We start from the raw sequence: 18,281 nt of genomic DNA, 5'->3' as shown, positions 1-18,281 counted from the left end.
CACTTTAGTCTGATTAGGGAAAGTCCTCGAGTTATCCATCTCGATTTAGATCTCAAGGGACGGGCGTTTGACCAGAGAAACTAGAGCGACTAACTCCGACCATACTAACTGACCGTTTGATTAGCTTTGCAAATATATGTACATTTAAACCGTTCCGATAGCTCTGAGCTATAAACTTATAGTTTTAAATTAAATTATCCGTCTGCATTTTCATTATTTTTTTTTTTGAGTAACCGTAAGTATTAATAGCATTCAAATGTTTATCGTTTAATTTCCCGAGAAGCGAATGGAAATGAACGAAAAAAGTTATTTAGTGTTTCATTGGAGGAAATAAAGTTCAGTACAATTGACCGGAAGTGAGCAGTGTGGGAAATATATATATCTATACATAAGGGAGATAGCATATCCGCTGGTCTATGAACATACATGTATATATGTATATATTTATATATATAGAGAGAGTAGACTCGAGTGTGCTAGTAGATATGGGTAATTCATTTACGATACGCATGACCCGAGACCCAAGAGATAGGGGCTTTTTACGATACGATACAATACAGATGATGATTCCCGTGTGAATTTCGAGCTGACGCTAATCCGCTGAGAAATATACACTTTCGAATGTCCTTTTTATCAACATTTTAACAATTAACTTACTTAATTTACCGCTAGCACTTACAGTCACGTGTTTTATTGTCTGTTAAGCCTACAGAGTAATGCTCAGCATATAGAGTACGTTTTAGTAATTAATAACAAAGTTAGTTTTAGCGTTAAATTAGTTTACGATCCGGGGTGACGTTTCTTGAAGCGACGTCGGCTTTCGGCTTTAACTTCAGCCCCCCACATGTTACATTTCTTCTCGGGATTCATCGGGCTTCCCTTGGGACAATTGAACGCTCGGGAAAATTCCTCGCTGTTCATTAGCGAACCCAGTAATCTTATACGACCTGAGCTGTGAGAGTCTTTTTTAGCTCGACTTTTAGCAAATTGTTCGTTTACTACTTCACACCATATCTGAAATATAAAAAACTTTTCATGCAATAATTAAATATTATTATCATCATCATTATTCAAAATAGTTGATTACATTTCCGTAAGAAATGAACAGTATTTGGTCGTCAGTAAATTCTTCGAAGCCAGGCAGTTTTACATCAGCTCTCGGGTTTTTAGATACCGCCATTTTGTAAGCGTCGTACATTGAATGAACTCCCATTGCGTCTGACAAATTTTCTGATAGGGTTTTGAAACCAGAACTCGGTTCCTATTCACGTGAAATTATTTGTTAAAAACTAACGATAACAATAGTCAAGGAAAAAATAAATTAAATTTACCTCTCCCTCTGTTTCGTCGGATGCATTTAACAATTTATTGTATTGCTGGATAAAACATTCAATGCGATCTGTTAATGTGGCTTGCGTTTCTTCAGAAAATGATATTCTTTCAACATTTTCATCAAACAAAATGTCTGAAAAAATAAAAAAACGCCAGTTTTAATGTTCATAATTATTTATAAAATTAATGCTCACCCGTTATGTCGTAGCCGTGTCCCATTTCATGGCCAAGACTTGATCCCACCATCGCATAATTTAAATATCTATAAATTTAATTATTTATGAATTTATGATATTTTAATTACTTTGATTAATGATAATTTCAATTATTTGTATTATTAAATTAAAGTACTCAGGTATATTTGGAGAAAAAAACGGAGGCTGGAACAGCGCAGCAGGTATTACTGTAAGCAAATTATTTATTAATCAATTTAAAATATTCAATTACTTGATCAAATTGTAATTATACTGAAGCTCTCACAGCCCGAGCTCTGTGATTGGCCGGCCCCCACCATTGGCCGACACACTGAATTTTAATTATTAATTGCAATATAAAAACTTACTGACTTGACCGGTAGTGTATCTCGCGTCGACCGTCAATGGATCTTCTTTACTAAACCAGCTATTCAAAGAAATTAATTAACTGACTTATTAATTATCGAAAATTATCAAAAATTGTAGCGAACCTTTCTTGCGGCGATCCCGTTAATAATTTACGCAAATTCGATTTGACCACAAATCTGTCGTAACTCAAATGATCGTCGAGCAAATCCGAACCAATCGTCAACTGGGAGAGAAATTGATAAATTAATTAATTAGCAATTATCATTAATTAATTATTTACATCCAATAAATACCCCACGGAATGCAGAAACAACAGCGGTCTTGTTTTTGTACCAATCGGGAAACCCAATAGCGAATTTCGTATTTTTTAATTTTTTTATCAGCGTTTTCTTCAAATCGGCCTCCCCAAAATTTGAATTATCAATCATTGTCGCGATACTGTCGACTAGGTTATTAATCATCTCTCTTACCTGATTTAATTATTCAATTAATTTAAAATGATTAATTAATGTATTTCCGACTGATTCGTTTACTGACCTTGTTTTCCGTTTCAGCGGGAAAATATTTTTTCATAAATGCGTAAGATAACGCATCGTTCATTTTTGTTAACCGCACGCACTCTATCCACCTGTACTTCATATTTATAATTAATTAATTAATCAATGAAATTGAATTTTTTTCCATGTATGGAAATAAATTACCTCGGACTTCTTTCAGTGACTCCGTACTCTTTTTCCATGAGTTCGAAAATTAAATTTCTCATTTCGTCAGTCGTGTGTTCGATCGTATTGCTCACGAAATGCCAATGCATGTAATTAACTAATAAAATAAATAATTAATGATGAATTAAAAATATTATTTAATTAACGCGCTTACTTATGACTTTTTTCGGTGTCTTTTTCAAAAGTTTTGATAATTTTACGAAGTAATTTTTATCTTGGACGCTTATTTCTGTGCTATCATTGTATTTGTAACCTATCAAGTCAACTAAGTCGCTCATCGATTTCTTGAAATCGATTTTAAAATCATCGTCGTTCGATTGTTTCAATTGTTTTTCATAATTTTCAATGAACTCACTAATTACGCTCATCTCAAATTCTGGATCTTGGTCTTGAATCTGAAAAAATGAATCATCAAAAACGCGGCTGATTCAAAATCAATAATAAGATAATTACCATGTATAATTTTTTTTCGAATTCAACCAAGTCAATAACGTCTTGTTGAATGACATCACCGGGACTTTGACCTTTATTGTGTTTATAAAAAATTTCAACAACTTTATAGACAAATTCTTTGTACGCATTGTAATCATTTCCTGTGTAATTACGATATTGTGATGATAATTTATCTGCTAGAGGCAAATCACCCGGTGAAATCTTTAACAAATAATTAAATTACCGATGGGGCGAGATGAGCATCTGCTTTAGCAAAAAAAAATTTATGCGATGTCATGATTCGCTTACTCCAATGTCTTCTTTTGGAGCTCGGGTAAACGAAGATATTTGGTACTTGTAAAAAATATGAGAAGATGTTAATTGAAAATAATAATTATCTATTTTTTCCCAATTATAAGAGTCCGCGTCCCACTCCTCAGGGTCCATTGTAATTGGCCAGCCTCCCACGCGCATCAGTATCGATTCCAATGTTCTTATACCGCGACTATTAAGACCCTCTGCGCAAAATATTTCATTTACTTCCTGTAAAGTTTTTTTCTTATATATTTTTACCTGAATCCATGCAAATTTTGAACCACTTCTTAGCCTGCTTGACTGGCAAAATGTCATCTGGCTGTTGATCCATTTCCAAAATTCCCTTCAATCGTTTCCAAACAACTTCTTGAAACATAACGTGTCGGGCCCAAAATGGTAAATAGGCTGGGATGTCACTAACACTCCAGCCACCGCAGGTGAATTCATAAAAATCATCACAAGGATTCGCTGCCTTGTTCATGCTGCTCAAAAACTCGTTAGCTATAAATATATTGAATATTATATATATATATTTTTTCATGGTTATAATAAAAAATGAATGAAAAAACATACCAATTACTCGGCATTCTTTTGTACGGCAAACTGTCTCAGTTTCCCTCAGCTCGTTTTCATTTTCTTGAACGTTATTTTCTTCGATATCAAATATCCATCCCATTGGATTTGAAATAGAGTCATCGAGCTCGAGTGATTTTATTTTTCGAGAAAATCCAATCGAGTTACTTACCAACAAAAATAATCTGCAATTAAATTATAAAGATAAATTATTTTTTACTTGTTATCAAAATATATAACGAACCCTATTTTGTAAATAATCATCGTCAGCTCAATTTAATATCAATGAGGACGAATGAAGAAAAAGTATAACACAGAGTAGAGTAAACTCGTCTATTTATAACAAGATATATAAATTTTTATCCATTTCATATCTTCGCATACATCCTTCAGAAAAATCACCCGTTTAATTCAAGGATTTTTTATTACAGATATAAATTATCACTTTTTTTCAATTAATTCATTTTTAATCGTTCATTTTTAAACAAAAAAAAAAATTTTTAAAAGCTTTTACTCCGAACGGGGTTCGATCCGCGTTCTTTGAGAATATGCCCGGCATTTGTGGCTCGGTTCAAAAAATTTATTTTTGTAAAGTCTTATAAATAATGAGGATTAAATTAAAACAAAATAATTATTATGATGGATTGCGTTCATTATTTAACATTTAATATTTAACAGCTTCACCACCGTTGTATTTATAGTCCGCGTTTATTTAAATAACAATTTAATATTTTCTATAAGCTTGTTACCTTGCACAAGCGGACGGATATCTGTTGATTTATTTACCAGTAATATTAAAATTTTCAGTATTTATACAATCATCAAATAAATAATTATTTAACCCTCAGAGGGATTCGATCCGCGGTCTTCATCACCGCGAAATTTATTGTTCGCTATTTCATTAAAACACTAGTTCTTTCTCATTGTTTATGAAAACGTGGTTTGAATTACAAGACAGTAAATATTTCAATAAATCGCATTTATTATTAAATTTTTTTTACATATTCGATTACCAGCAATCGATAATTAATACATTGTGTTGATTATTATGCTATTTACCACTTAATAGCCCATGGATACTCGCGTTTTTTTCTTTTAGAAACAGTTTTAGGGCCCGGTCCCTCCCAGAAGTCACATTTGTTCTCAGGATTCATGGGACTGCCTTTAGGGCAATTGAATGCGCGCGCAAATCCCTCAGTATTTGAAATACTTCCCAGTAATCTTATACGCCCGAGACTGTGGGTCGCTTCTTGGGCAAACATTTTTTCATACTGTGGTCGCAAAGCTTCACACCATACCTGTAACAAAAATCAAACAATAAAGCAATGAAATATCGATAAATTTATGACAAACTGATTAGTAAGCTGATGGAACCGAGTTCGAATCCCGGTCCCGGTAAAAATGATCATCCAAATGTTGTCTTTTTTATTTTATTTAATTAATAAGCTTACATTTCCATAAGAAATAAAGAACATCTGCTCATCAGTAAATTCTTCGAAACCCGGTAATTTTGTGTCGGTATTTTTTTTCATGTAATTCTTATAACCAGAGTAAGTGGACTCCAGTCCCGACGCATCTGCGATATTTTCGCTTACTGTCATAGCTCCTGGTGACTAAAAGAAGTTTAAAAAAATGATTTATATATTTATTCTAGCAAATGATTATCGATAGTTTGAGTACAACCTCATCCCCGGATATATTTCCAATTGTTTTTCGGAAAAATTCATTAAACTGATTAATGAAACATTCCTTCCGATTATTGACCATTTCCGATGTCGCTTCTGACAGTTCTCTCTCCACGTGATTCTGATCGTACAAAAGTCCTGTGGAATTAATTTTTTACTAAAAATATAATTCGATAATTGAAAAAATATTAATTATCAATTATTGACCGTTATTATCAAAACCGTGGCTTATTTCATGGCCGATAATGACTCCAGATATTCCGTAATTCACTGACCTGAAAAAATTTATTATTTTTAATTCAGATAAAAATAATAATATTAATTAATAATAAATAAACTATTTTTAATTACTGAGGAACGTTGAGAGTAAAAAGCGGAGGCTGCATATTAGCGACTGGTAAATCTGTAATTACACATTAATTAATTTAAAATCATTATTGTTGAAAATAATTGTTATCGTTCATATAAACCGACTTATCATATTATTTTGGTAGCGCGCATTGATGGTAATTGGATCCAAATCCCATCTGGAATTTTGTAAATATTATATTATATAGCTAGTATAGTTATTTAAACACAAATTATTTACAACATGAAAGAATGTTGTATTTTATTACCCATCGTATTTGTTTTCGGAACTGAACATGTTCATTAATCCCACTTTTAATGAAAATTTTCGGTAGCTGAGTACATTGTCCAGGTAATAATCCCCGATATTGAGCTGCATTAAATTGTTAAATAAATCCATTAAAATATTACCAATAATTATTCAAAAATTAACTGAAACGTACGCCTCTGAATAAATTTATAACGTGCGTCCGATTTTTATACCACTGTGGAAATCCCACGAAAATTTTCAACTTTTTCAACTTCGCTTTCATCTCTTCTTTGTTCTCATTGTCCAGCAAATTTGTCTTGTCTATCATTTTTTCCATACTATCACGTATTTCGTCCGTCATACTTCGTACCTTAAATTTTTTTATTCATTAAAATTATCGATTAATTATTGGCAGTATAGAAAATTTACTTTTTTTTCACTGTCATCCGAAAAATATTTTTGAGTGAATGCATACGCCGCTGCGTCACTCAGTTTTAGTTCTTGTATGCATTCGAGCCAGCTGAAAAAATAATTGAACTATTAATTGAAAACGAATATTATCTTGGGGCGAGAAACTTTTTTTTCTGTGTATATTTATAATTTTTTTGTACCGTGGTTTCCGTTCGATTATACCGAGTTGTTGATCTTCTAAACGGAATATCAAATTCCTTATTTCTTCACTGACGTATATCATCATATTACACACAAAATGCCAGTGAATATAATTAACTGTAAGAAAAAAAATTAGTTTAGCAAAAAAACATGTACCTGAAGATCGGGACGTTTTTCTCGCAACGAAAATGAAAATAATTCACGAAATTTGTGTCTAAAGGCGAATTTAGGGGTAGTTGGGCCGGCCTGTCATTTTTGGGTGACGTGCGAAACATTTCCAAAATCTAGATCGATTAGATTTTTTACTTTTCATTTCTTGTTTCTTATTTTCGTTCCGCGAAAAACGTTCCGATCTTCAGGTACGCAAAAAAACACAATGGAAAAAAATTAGTCACTTACCGATTGTTCGCGGGGGTGTTTTTTGCAACAGTGAGGGCAATTCTTCTAAATAAACTCTGTTTCTAACGATGACATTCATTGAGCCGTCATAGTCCTTACCAATCAAACCTAAAACGTTTTCAACTAATTTTTTAAAATTTACTGTTGCTTCACCGTTTTCTGACTCCATTTGCTTATCGTTTGATACAGAGTACGTAACAAGTTCGTCAAGTGGAAGATTTCGTTGCAGGGTCATCATTTTGTGTACAGAGATCTATAAAAATCCATGTAAAAAAAATCGAAAATCTTTGGAATCAAAAACAAAAAAAATCAATTACAGAATTCAGAGCTTTCTCAAATTCAACCAACTCCTCGGCGTCTTTTCTAATCGTTTCGTCGGATATATTGGCTTGGGTATGTTTGATAAACATCTTGGCTATTTGGGCCACAAAATCGATGTAGCCTTCATATTTATTGTTGTGAAAATCTCTAAATGAGAATTCGGAATGGCGAACCTGTGGACCATTGGCTGGTTTAATCTGAAAAATGCATTGGCTGGCATTAATTTAACTATCAATCGAAAGATTGGTCAATAGATGTAACAGAATACCAGTAGAACGTCATCTGTATTCTGACCAAAGCCGGGTGGGTTCAAGTCATAGAAGACATAGGAACCTCTGATTTGGAAAAAATATTGTTCAACTCTCTGCCATGTGTTTTCTACAGGATCCCATTCGTCGGGGTCCATAACCATTGGCCAGCCACCCCCATGCATTAAAATCGACTCCAATGATCTCAGTCCATATTTATTGATACTTTCTGTTAAATTATTTGATTTTAAAAAGGCGCCTCTGAAAAATGAATTTTTCTTACCTAAATCCATACACGAGTGATACCATTTCTTGGCTTGCCTTATTGGTAAAATATCATTCGAATCCACTTCAGTTTCTATTATTCCTATCAATAAAAACGAGATTTAAAAAAATTTAGACAAAAACTCAGACCGGGGTTGAACCCAGTCTCGCCAGATTCACGATATTGTGAAAAAAATGTCAATATAATAACGTTATTAATTAAAAACCTTTGATTCTTTGAAAAACAACAGTCTGGAATAATTGTATGCGGCTCCAAGAAGGTAAATAAGCTGGAATATTGTCTTCCGCACTCCAGCCACCGCAAGTGTATTCATAAAAATCATCACACGGGTCAGCAGATTTATTTAAACTCCTCAGCAATTCGTCGGCTACAAAAATTACCGATCAATAATCAGAAGCTGATAAATAATGATTGTAAATAAAATATTTACCTATTTGTTGGCAATCATCAGTTCGGCAAACTTCGATTTTATCCACACTACCATCGGTTTCATTATTAAAAAGCCGATTTAGTTTATCCAATTCAACCGCCACTGCTTTATTGAGCAGTATTATAAACGGAATAAATGCGAATTTTAATGAAATCATGTTCAGTAAATAATAAATTCAAAAATCCTCACGATTTACACGAGTCTGTTTCTGCACCGTTGTATTTATAGTTCGTATTTATCTAAATAGGAATTTAATATTGTCTATCAGCTTGAATTATCCCGCACAAGCAGACGGATATCCGTGTTTTGAACTACATATTACATTATTATTAGTATTTATCATCATATTATTATTACTATTAATACTATCATCGTTTAATTATTTTTAAATGCATGTCTATTTATAATTCCTCGCGAGATTATCTTTTCCAAAAGTTTTCAATGCTTTTAATAATTTATTGAATACCGAACAAAATTCATAACTAAATTTGAACTCTTTCCGTAGTTACTTCCTTAATTAATAACTTAATTACTTCTATAGAAGGAACATGAGTAGAGACGAATGTCTAGGAAATTTAAAGAAAACATCAAATATTTAATGATAGTCATATATTTTATTTCTGGAAACATCGTACAGAATTCAAAAATTTACACAGATAGTTATAGAAGTGAATTTTCACCATTGGCGAGGCCAGTGCTTCCGTTTACGCAGTTTAGATTTCCTGTTTGACGTTCGCTTTGGTTCAGTTGACCAAATCGTGCATTTATTTTCTGGATTCATAGGACTTCCTTTTGGACAATTGAACTCTTTGGCAAAACCATCGGTATTTGATACCGAGCCAATAACTCTTAAACGACCCGGACTATGGGAATCACCTTCGAAATTTTCTTCAGCTTTTTCTGGTGTCGCTACCTCGCACCAAGCCTGGAAATAAACGCTCATTACTCTCCTGCGAAAAGATAAATTTATTTCTGTATACTTACAGACGCAAACGAAATGAAAAACATTTGATTGTCAGTAAAATCTTCGAAACCCGGAAGTTTGTTATCTGGACCTTCTTTTTCGGAGGTTTTGAGATAAGCTTCAAATACCGACTGAATTCCAGTCACATCAGCAATATTTTCACCTCGCGTTCTTCCGCCAAAGCTATTGCCCTTATAATTGAATAAATATCTCAATAATCCTTCATAAAAAGGTTCTGTCTCTCCAGCCAAATCATTGTATTGGTCGAGAAAACATTCAGCCCGTTTGTAATACAATGACAGCATCTGATGCGATATTTCAGTATCGCTTCCATTCTCTCCAAATTTAATTCCTACAATTGATTATTAATTACATATATATAGATAATTACAGATATATACCAGAGTTATAATTATGCAAACCTTATAAATTATTTTATGTTAATCGAAATAATTCAAAATTACCGTCGTCGTCAAATCCATGTCCCATTTCATGCCCGATTCCCGTTCCCTGCATTCCATAATTAACATTTCTGTAAATAGACATTTTTTTAAATTATAATCAATTAAATTTTCAATCAACTTTTCATTGTTTTAGTTAATTTTATTACCTGGGCAACTGGGATGTGAACAGCGGAGGCTGGAAATTAGCTGCCGGCAATTCTATTTTATAAATAATCATCAATTAACAAAACTCATTTAATTTTCAGTATTTTTTATAGATTTTTTTTCCTTACCTACAATATTTTCCTCCGGAGTATAAAACGCATTCACAATAATTGGATCGATTTCAGTACTAAAAATTAAAATTTATCTTCATTAATAGTACATTACATACCTAGGCCAGTAAAATAAGAAAAGTCTCAGATCACATGTATTTGTTGGCCGAGGCTGACAAACATGTGGTCTGAGGCTTTTTTTTACTGGCCAAGGTGCGTTTCCTATTTTTCTGCTCGACAGAGCCGGAAAATTGCAACTTCGTTCAGGGCAACGGCCCGAAAGTTGCCACCGGAGGTCAGAAAAATCTTTTTTATTGATTTAAATTTTTCTTACGTACTCAGGGTCAGCAGAGTCTGCATCAGGATCTACCGCATTCTGATATTCTTTTTTTTTTTCGTATTTTTTGTAACTTAATACGTTATCAAAAAGATGAGACCCGATCAGTAACTTAAATTTGAATATAAGTAATTAATTATTGCAATTAATGAGTATGAAAACTATTAATTTCATTGATTTTCAAGTACCCCTTTGTAAGAATTTGTAACAGCCGTCCTGTTTCTGTACCAATCTGGGAACCCAATAAATACTTTCATAGAATTCAGCTTCTTCTTGGATAGTCTTTTTGATTCTTCGTCCATCCAACTCGTTCTCTCTATAAGTTCTTCAAGCTCCTTACGGATGTTTTCCGTCATTTCATGTACCTGATAATTCAAAAAGTTCATCTATTGCCCATCTTATAAATTAATGAAACCCATAACTGCCGTGTTTGCCGCGCAAGCCTTCGGCGCGTGCAGCAAACCGGCGTCTTATTATCGTTTTTATTAAACATATTTCAAATTTTTAGAAAAAGTATATAAATTTAAGGTCAAAATAGTGTTTTTTCTTACAGATTTGTCAATATCCGCGGTGTAAAATTTATCAACAAACGCATAAGCAGCCGCGCGTATCATTTTCATTTCCTCAGTACACTCGAGCCAGCTAAAAAACAAAAATTTTCAGTAAATATTGACTTAAATTAAGGATCAAAATTTAAACGAGCAAATTACCGCGGTTTTTTTTCACTGGCTTCGTAGACAGTATCTTCTAATTTACTTTTTAAACTTCTCATTTCTTTGGTTGTGTATTGAAGCATATCCCTAACAAAGTTCCAGTGTATGTAATTAACTAAAAAAATTAATAACTAATAGTCAAAGTAACTAACAGTAAAGCGATAAATAAATTACCTATCGTTCTTTTGTGAGTTTTGTTGAGCAATTCAGTTAACTGAACATAATAACTTGGAGTCGCGATAGTAATCATCGTACTCTCATTAATTTTGTGATCAATCAATCCAAAAATTCCATTAAATATATCTTGGAAATTAATCTGTCAAATTCGAAATTTGATTTTTAAAATTTTCATTGAAATTATTAATAAAATATATAAATAAAACTAATTACTTTTTTTACATCGCTATCCAATTCCTCGATACCTTCATTGTATTCCTCCAAAAAATCCCCAATGCTCATTTCGTCGTACTCGTCATCGAGCTGAAAATATTTATGCAAAAGATTATTTGAATGTGTGACAGTAAAATGTGATAAAAATTGTACTAACTTTACGCAGAGCTAGTTCAAATTTGATTAAATTTCTTATGTCCTTTTGAATTGTTTTTTTTGAAATTTTGGCGCTGTTGTGTTTTATGAATGCGCTGACGACCCCTTTGATAAAATTAGCATAAGCTTTGACTTCGTCTTCCAAGTACACGTCGTATTCAGTATCCACCAAAAATCTCGACTTTGATTTGCGCTGAAAATTTTCAAAGAATTAGTTCAGTCAGGATTCAAACCAGGGTCATTTAATTTTTACCATCCTAGCTTCTTCAATAAAGTCGTCAGGCATCGGATCAATAGAGTGAAAAGTGTAATTTCCAGTGATGTCAAAGTAATAATGTTCAATTCGTTCCCAGGAGTGTTCATTTTCGTCCCATTCCTCGGCGTCGATAATCATCGGCCAGCCTCCAACTTGCATCAGAATTGATTCTATCGGTTTCAACCCTCGTTTTTCAAGCGTGTCTATAAATAAATTTTCAAACTATCCATTCAGGGAAAATTTTGACTAAGGCTACTCCAATACTTACCTGTATCCATACAAGAACGATACCATTTTTTTGCCTGCCGCACTGGCAAAATATCATCTGGCTCTGGCTTCGTTTCCAAAATTTCTAAAGTACCGAAAATTCATTAAAAATTGTTAAGATTTTAGTCTCAGTTCAGAATTTATTGAAATTTGACACAGAGAAAAAATAAATTTGATGAAACCTATGATTGGATAAAAATCCAAATTTTACTGGTTCTCTGTAGCTTTTCAAAAATTTTATTAGATCTTTTTCTTAGCATGATCTACTAATACATCAAATTTCATTAAATTCTGAACGGTAATTCTAAAACCGACAGTACTACCGTAGACTTTTTTAAATGTATTCATTAACTGATTACCTTTAATTCGAGTGAACACCATTAGCTGGTACTGCTGGAAAACACTCCAACTAGTTTCCCAAGAAGGAATAATCTCCGGATTATTCCACCCGCCGCAAACGTACTCATAAAAATCGTCACAGGGATCGACGGATTTGTTCATGCCCTCCGAAAAATCTTTGGCTGTTCAATTAACAGAATCCCAATTAAAATAGCTTTAAAAATATAAATATCTACTAGATGCTAAAACGAACCAATTATTTTGCATTCCGGTGTTTCACAAACAGCCGGTTTTTTTTCATTATTTTCTTCTGCATTAAACAGCCACTGATTCAATACTGAATCCCCGTAACCACCAGATGCATTTTTATATAATGCTGCGTTCAAAGCTAGAAACCTACGAAAGATTTTTAATTTATAAAATTACATTGAAGTAAATATAATACTGATATAATATGAGAAGCAATACGTACAAAATTAATTTTGATATCATTATTACTGTTTGCTAATATAATTTCTTAGTAACTGACGTCTATTGATCAAATTTTCCATTTTAATAAACGAGAAAACGGATGTGCCGTGAGTAATTTTTGATAATAATTATATCGCTTTGCAACATATGCTTCCGTATAAAAAAATTTATGATATAAGAATTATCATAATCAATGAATTAAGTGCATGCCGATTTTATCTCTATAAATAAAAGGTTACAAGTCTAAATATCACACGACAAAATATCTCAGTCATAATATCACCAGCCTGTATATTGAGATAGCATTACGTCAAAATATCACATGATATTATGTCGTGTGATATTATGACTGTGATATTCAGTCGTCACACCAATAAACAATCGTATTAATTAAATTTATCGTTGAATATAAAAAAATTAATTATTTAATTTGCTGGAAATGGAATGAAAAATATTGAATTCTGTTTATCAATTAAGTACCCAAGGATGATGTTTTTTGTATCTACGAGAGATTTTTGAACTTCATTTTTATTTTGCGTTTCAGCGAAAACTAATGGATGAGCCTGGTAGTAAAGACATCAAATTTTTAAACTAGTTTACAGGACGGACATAATATTAAATCTCATGATTAAATTTATAGTGCATCCGTACAAATTATTTTAATCATCTCAGATAAATAAAATCGTTACACTTTTATATAATTCGGTGACGGGGTTAAATTCCATTTTATATTAAAACAAAACTAGTACACGAATTTATTTGAAAAATTTTTTATAAAAATTATATCACTCTGCAACAGATGCTTCCTTATAAATAATTAATTTTAAAAAAATTATCATAATCAATAAATAATTTACTAAAACGTACGCCTCTGAATAAATTTATAACGTGCGTCTGAATTTTATACCACTGTGGAAATACCACGAAAATTTTCAACTTTTTCACTTTCGCTTACATCTCTTCTTAGTTCATCTCTTCTAATAACTTAATTACTTCTATAGAAAGAAAAGGAATAAAGACGAATGTCTTGTTCATTAAAATAAAACATCAAATATTAAATGGCAATTATATTTTTTATTTTTTGAATCATCGTATAGAATTCAAAACTTTACACAGATAGTGATAGAAGTGAATTTTCACCATTGGCGAGGCCAGTGCTTCCGTTTACGCAGTTTAGATTTCTTGTTTGACATTCGCTTTGGTTCAGTTGACCAAATAGTGCATTTATTTTCTGGATTCATAGGACTTCCTTTTGGACAATTGAACTCTTTGGCAAAACCCTCGGTATTTGATACTGAGCCAATAACTCTTAAACGACCTGGACTATGGGAATCCCCTTGGAAATTTTCTTCAGCTGTTTCTGGTGTCGCCACCTCGCACCAAGCCTGGAAATAAACGCTTATTACTCTCCTGCGAAAAGATAAATTTATTTCTGTAGACTTACATTCGCAAACGAAATGAAAAACATTTGATTGTCCGTAAAATCTTCGAAACCCGGTAGTTTGTTATCTGGACCTTCTTTTTCGGAGGTTTTGAGATAAGCTTCAAATACCGACTGAATTCCAGTTACATCAGCAATATTTTCACCTCGCGTTCTTCCGCCAAAGCTATTGCCCTTATGATTGAATAAATATCTTAATATTTCTGAATAGAAAGGTTCCGTCTCTCCAGCCAAATCATTGTATTGGTTGAGAAAACATTCAGCCCGTTTGTAATACAATGACAGCATCTGATTAGATATTTTAGTATCGCTTCCATTCTCTCCGAATTTGATTCCTATGATTGATTATTAATTACATATATATAGATATATACCAGAGTTATAATTATGTTAAGCTCATAAATTATTTTATGTTAATCGAAATAATTCAGAATTACCTTCGTCGTCAAATCCATGTCCCATTTCATGCCCGATTCCCGTTCCCTGCATTCCATAATTAACATTTCTGTAAATAGACGTTTTTTGAAATTATAATCAATTAAATTTTCCATAAACTTTTCATTATTTTGGTTAATTTTATTACCTGGGTAACCGGGATGTGAACAGCGGAGGCTGGAAATTAGCCGCCGGTAATTCTATTTTATAAATAATCATCAATTAACAAAACTCAGTTAATTTTCAGTATTTTTTATAGAATTTTTTTCCTTACCTACAATGTTTTCCTCCGGAGTATAAAACGCATTCACAATAATTGGAAGGATGTCAGTACTAAAAGTTGAAATTTATCTTCATTAAAATTGTTTTTTATTGATTTAAATTTGTCTTACGTACGCAGGGTCAGCAGCGTCTGCATCAGGATCTACCGCGTTGTGATATTCTTTTTTTTTTTCGTATTTTTTGTAACTTAATACGTTCTCGAAAAGATGAGACCCGATCAATAACTTAAATTTGAATATAAGTAATTAATTATTGCAATTAATGAGTATGAATGTTATTAATTTCATTGATTTTCAAATACCCCTTTGTAAGAATTGATAACAGCCGTCCTGTTTCTGTACCAATCTGGGAACCCAATAAATACTTTCATAGAATTCAGCTTCTTCTTGGATAGTCTTTTTGATTCTTCGTCCATCCAACTCGTTCTCTCTATAAGTTCTTCAAGCTCCTTACGGATGTTTTCCGTCATTTCATGTACCTGATAATTAAAAAGTTCATCTATTACCCATCTTATAAATTAATGAAACCCATAGCTGCCGTGTTTGCCGCGCAGGCCAGTAAAAAATATATCAATTTAAGGTCAAAATAGTGTTTATTCTTACTTCTTTGTCAATATCTTCAGTGTAAAAATTATCAACAAACGCATAAGCAGCCGCACGTATCATTTTCATTTCCTCAGTGCACTCGAGCCAACTAAAAAATAAAAATTTTCAGTAAATATGGACTTAAATTAAGGATCAAAATTTAAACGAGCAAATTACCGCGGTTTTTTTTCACTGGCTTCGGAGACAGTATCTTCTAATTTACTTTTTAAACTTCTCATTTCTTTGGTTGTGTATTGAAGCATATCTCTTACAAAGTTCCAGTGTATGTAATTAACTGAAAAAATTGATAATTAAATAGTCAAAGTAATTAACAATAAAGTGACAAATAAATTACCTATCGTTCTTTTGGGAGTTTCGTTGAGCAATTGAGTTAACTGAGCATAATAACTTGGAATCGCGATGTTAATCATCGTATTCTCATTAATTTTGTGATCAATCAATCCAAAAATTCCATTAAATATATCTTGGAAATTAATCTGTCAAATTCGAAATTTGATTTTTTAAATTATCATTGAAATTATTAAATGAATATATGAATAAGACTAATTACTTTTTTTACATCGCTGTCCAATTCCGCGATACTTTTATCGTAGTCCTCCAAAAATTCCCCAATGCTCACTTCGTAGTGCTCGTCATCGAGCTGAAATTATTTATGCAAAAGATTATTTGATTGTGTAACAGTAAAATGTGATAAAAATTGTACTAACTTTACGCAGAGCCAGTTCAAATTTGATTAAATTTCTTATGTCCTTTTGAATTGTTTTTTTTGAAATTTTGGCGCTGTTGTGTTTTATGAATGCGCTGACGACCCCTTTGATAAAATTAGCATTAGCTTTGAGGTCGTCTTCCAAGTACACGTCGTCCTCAGTATCCACCAAAAATCTCGACTTTGATTTGCGCTGAAAATTTTCAAATAATTAGTTCAGTCAGGATTCAAACCAGGGTCATTTAATTTTTACCATCCTAGCTTCTTCAGTACAGTCGTCAGCAATCGGTGTAATCGTATGAAAAGTATAATTTCCAGTGATGTCAAAGTAATAATGTTCAATTTGTTCCCAGGAGTGTTCATTTTCGTTCCATTCCTCGGCGTCGATAATCATCGGCCAGCCTCCAACTTGCATCAGAATTGATTCTATCGGTTTCAACCCTCGTTTTTCAAGCGTGTCTATAAATAAATTTTCAAACTATCCATTCAGGGAAAATTTTGACTAAGGCTACTCCAATACTTACCTGTATCCATACAAGAACGATACCATTTTTTTGCCTGCCGCACTGGCAAAATATCATCTGGCTCAGGCTTCGTTTCCAAAATTTCTAAAGTACCGAAAATTCATTAAAAATTGTTAAGATTTAAGTCTCAGTTCAGAATTTAACGAAATTTGACACAGAGAAAAAATAAATTTGATGAAACCTATGATTGGATGAAAATCCAAATTTTACTGTTTCTCTGTAGCTTTTCAAAAATCTTATTGGATCTTTTTCTTAGCATGATCTACTAATACATCAACTTTCATTAAATTCTGAACAGTAATTTCCAAACCGGCAGTACTACCGTAGACTTTTTTAAATGTATTCACTAACTGATTACCTTTAATTCGAGTGAACGCCATTAGCTGGTACTGCTGGAAAACACTCCAACTAGTTTCCCAAGAAGGAATAATCTCCGGATTATTCCACCCGCCGCAAACGTACTCATAAAAATCATCACAGGGATCGACGGATTTGTTCATGCCCTCCAAAAAATCTTTGGCTGTCCAATTAACAGAAACCCAATTAAAATAACTTTAAAAAAATAAATATCTACTAGATGCTGAAACAAACCAATTAATTTGCATTCGGGCGTTTCACAAACAGCCGGTTTTTTTTCATTATTTTCTTCTGCATCAAACAGCCACCGATTCAATACTGAATCCCCGTAACTACCAGATGCATTTTTATATAATGCTGCGTTCAAAGCTAGAAACCTACCAAAGATTTTTAATTTATTAAATTACAATAAAATAAATATAATACTGATATAATATGAGAAGCAATACGTACAAAATTAATTTTGATATCATTATTACTGTGTTTGCTAATATAATTTGTTAGTAACTGACGTCTACTGATCAAATTTTCCATTTTAATAAACGAGAAAACGGAAGCGCCGTGATTATTTTTTGATAATAATTATATCACTTTGCAACATATGCTTCCGTATAAAAAAATTAATGATATAAAAATTATCATAATCAATAGATTAAGTGCAGGCAGATTTTATCTTTGCAAAAAAAAATCGTATTAATTAAATTTATCGTTAAATATAAAAAAATTAATTACTTAATTTGCTACACAGAAAAAACAGATATCTTGAGTCAAGAAAATATTTTTGAAAACAAACGTTTTCGGGAA

At 32.4% G+C, this 18,281-nt stretch overlaps 5 protein-coding genes across 6 annotated transcripts in view; 1 reads left to right on the top strand and 4 right to left on the bottom strand.

The window, feature by feature from the left end:
- LOC130672023 (CCR4-NOT transcription complex subunit 6-like) overlaps nucleotides 1-18,281 on the top strand; it is a 309,023-nt gene that overhangs the window by 227,330 nt on the left and 63,412 nt on the right. The window lies entirely within an intron of this gene.
- LOC130672008 (membrane metallo-endopeptidase-like 1) lies at nucleotides 443-4,256 on the bottom strand. The gene is made up of 16 exons (XM_057476189.1): nucleotides 4,182-4,256; nucleotides 3,938-4,122; nucleotides 3,623-3,865; nucleotides 3,359-3,567; nucleotides 3,071-3,271; nucleotides 2,772-3,012; nucleotides 2,597-2,714; nucleotides 2,433-2,523; nucleotides 2,189-2,365; nucleotides 2,018-2,118; nucleotides 1,895-1,953; nucleotides 1,684-1,735; nucleotides 1,527-1,594; nucleotides 1,332-1,465; nucleotides 1,088-1,261; nucleotides 443-1,014 (listed from the first exon to the last, which is right to left on the bottom strand). Exons 1-16 carry the CDS (start codon nucleotides 4,199-4,201, stop codon nucleotides 781-783), a joined length of 2,307 nt encoding a protein of 768 aa, XP_057332172.1. The 5' UTR covers nucleotides 4,202-4,256; the 3' UTR covers nucleotides 443-780.
- On the bottom strand, nucleotides 4,911-8,731 carry LOC130672013 (membrane metallo-endopeptidase-like 1). Its single transcript, XM_057476195.1, has 16 exons — nucleotides 8,517-8,731; nucleotides 8,292-8,453; nucleotides 8,084-8,167; nucleotides 7,821-8,029; nucleotides 7,549-7,749; nucleotides 7,232-7,484; nucleotides 6,832-6,949; nucleotides 6,650-6,740; nucleotides 6,414-6,590; nucleotides 6,240-6,343; nucleotides 6,097-6,149; nucleotides 5,974-6,025; nucleotides 5,830-5,897; nucleotides 5,621-5,760; nucleotides 5,389-5,550; nucleotides 4,911-5,235 (listed from the first exon to the last, which is right to left on the bottom strand). Exons 1-16 carry the CDS (start codon nucleotides 8,671-8,673, stop codon nucleotides 4,993-4,995), a joined length of 2,274 nt encoding a protein of 757 aa, XP_057332178.1. The 5' UTR covers nucleotides 8,674-8,731; the 3' UTR covers nucleotides 4,911-4,992.
- LOC130672010 (neprilysin-11-like) lies at nucleotides 9,117-13,236 on the bottom strand. Its single transcript, XM_057476191.1, has 17 exons — nucleotides 13,129-13,236; nucleotides 12,910-13,052; nucleotides 12,677-12,838; nucleotides 12,319-12,402; nucleotides 12,048-12,253; nucleotides 11,796-11,987; nucleotides 11,639-11,728; nucleotides 11,423-11,564; nucleotides 11,246-11,363; nucleotides 11,087-11,177; nucleotides 10,724-10,900; nucleotides 10,537-10,646; nucleotides 10,217-10,275; nucleotides 10,091-10,142; nucleotides 9,945-10,012; nucleotides 9,501-9,832; nucleotides 9,117-9,441 (listed from the first exon to the last, which is right to left on the bottom strand). The coding sequence occupies exons 1-17, from the start codon at nucleotides 13,146-13,148 to the stop codon at nucleotides 9,193-9,195; spliced, it is 2,295 nt and encodes a 764-aa protein (XP_057332174.1). The 5' UTR covers nucleotides 13,149-13,236; the 3' UTR covers nucleotides 9,117-9,192.
- LOC130672009 (endothelin-converting enzyme homolog) lies at nucleotides 14,180-18,037 on the bottom strand. The gene is made up of 17 exons (XM_057476190.1): nucleotides 17,931-18,037; nucleotides 17,712-17,854; nucleotides 17,479-17,640; nucleotides 17,121-17,204; nucleotides 16,850-17,055; nucleotides 16,598-16,789; nucleotides 16,441-16,530; nucleotides 16,225-16,366; nucleotides 16,047-16,164; nucleotides 15,888-15,978; nucleotides 15,587-15,763; nucleotides 15,400-15,509; nucleotides 15,278-15,336; nucleotides 15,152-15,203; nucleotides 15,006-15,073; nucleotides 14,572-14,903; nucleotides 14,180-14,512 (listed from the first exon to the last, which is right to left on the bottom strand). The coding sequence occupies exons 1-17, from the start codon at nucleotides 17,948-17,950 to the stop codon at nucleotides 14,264-14,266; spliced, it is 2,295 nt and encodes a 764-aa protein (XP_057332173.1). The 5' UTR covers nucleotides 17,951-18,037; the 3' UTR covers nucleotides 14,180-14,263.

This window comes from Microplitis mediator, chromosome 7 (genome assembly GCF_029852145.1).
Source record: "Microplitis mediator isolate UGA2020A chromosome 7, iyMicMedi2.1, whole genome shotgun sequence".
NCBI classification, from domain to species: Eukaryota; Metazoa; Arthropoda; class Insecta; order Hymenoptera; family Braconidae; genus Microplitis; species Microplitis mediator.
This window is presented reverse-complemented; position numbering and strand designations above follow the sequence as displayed.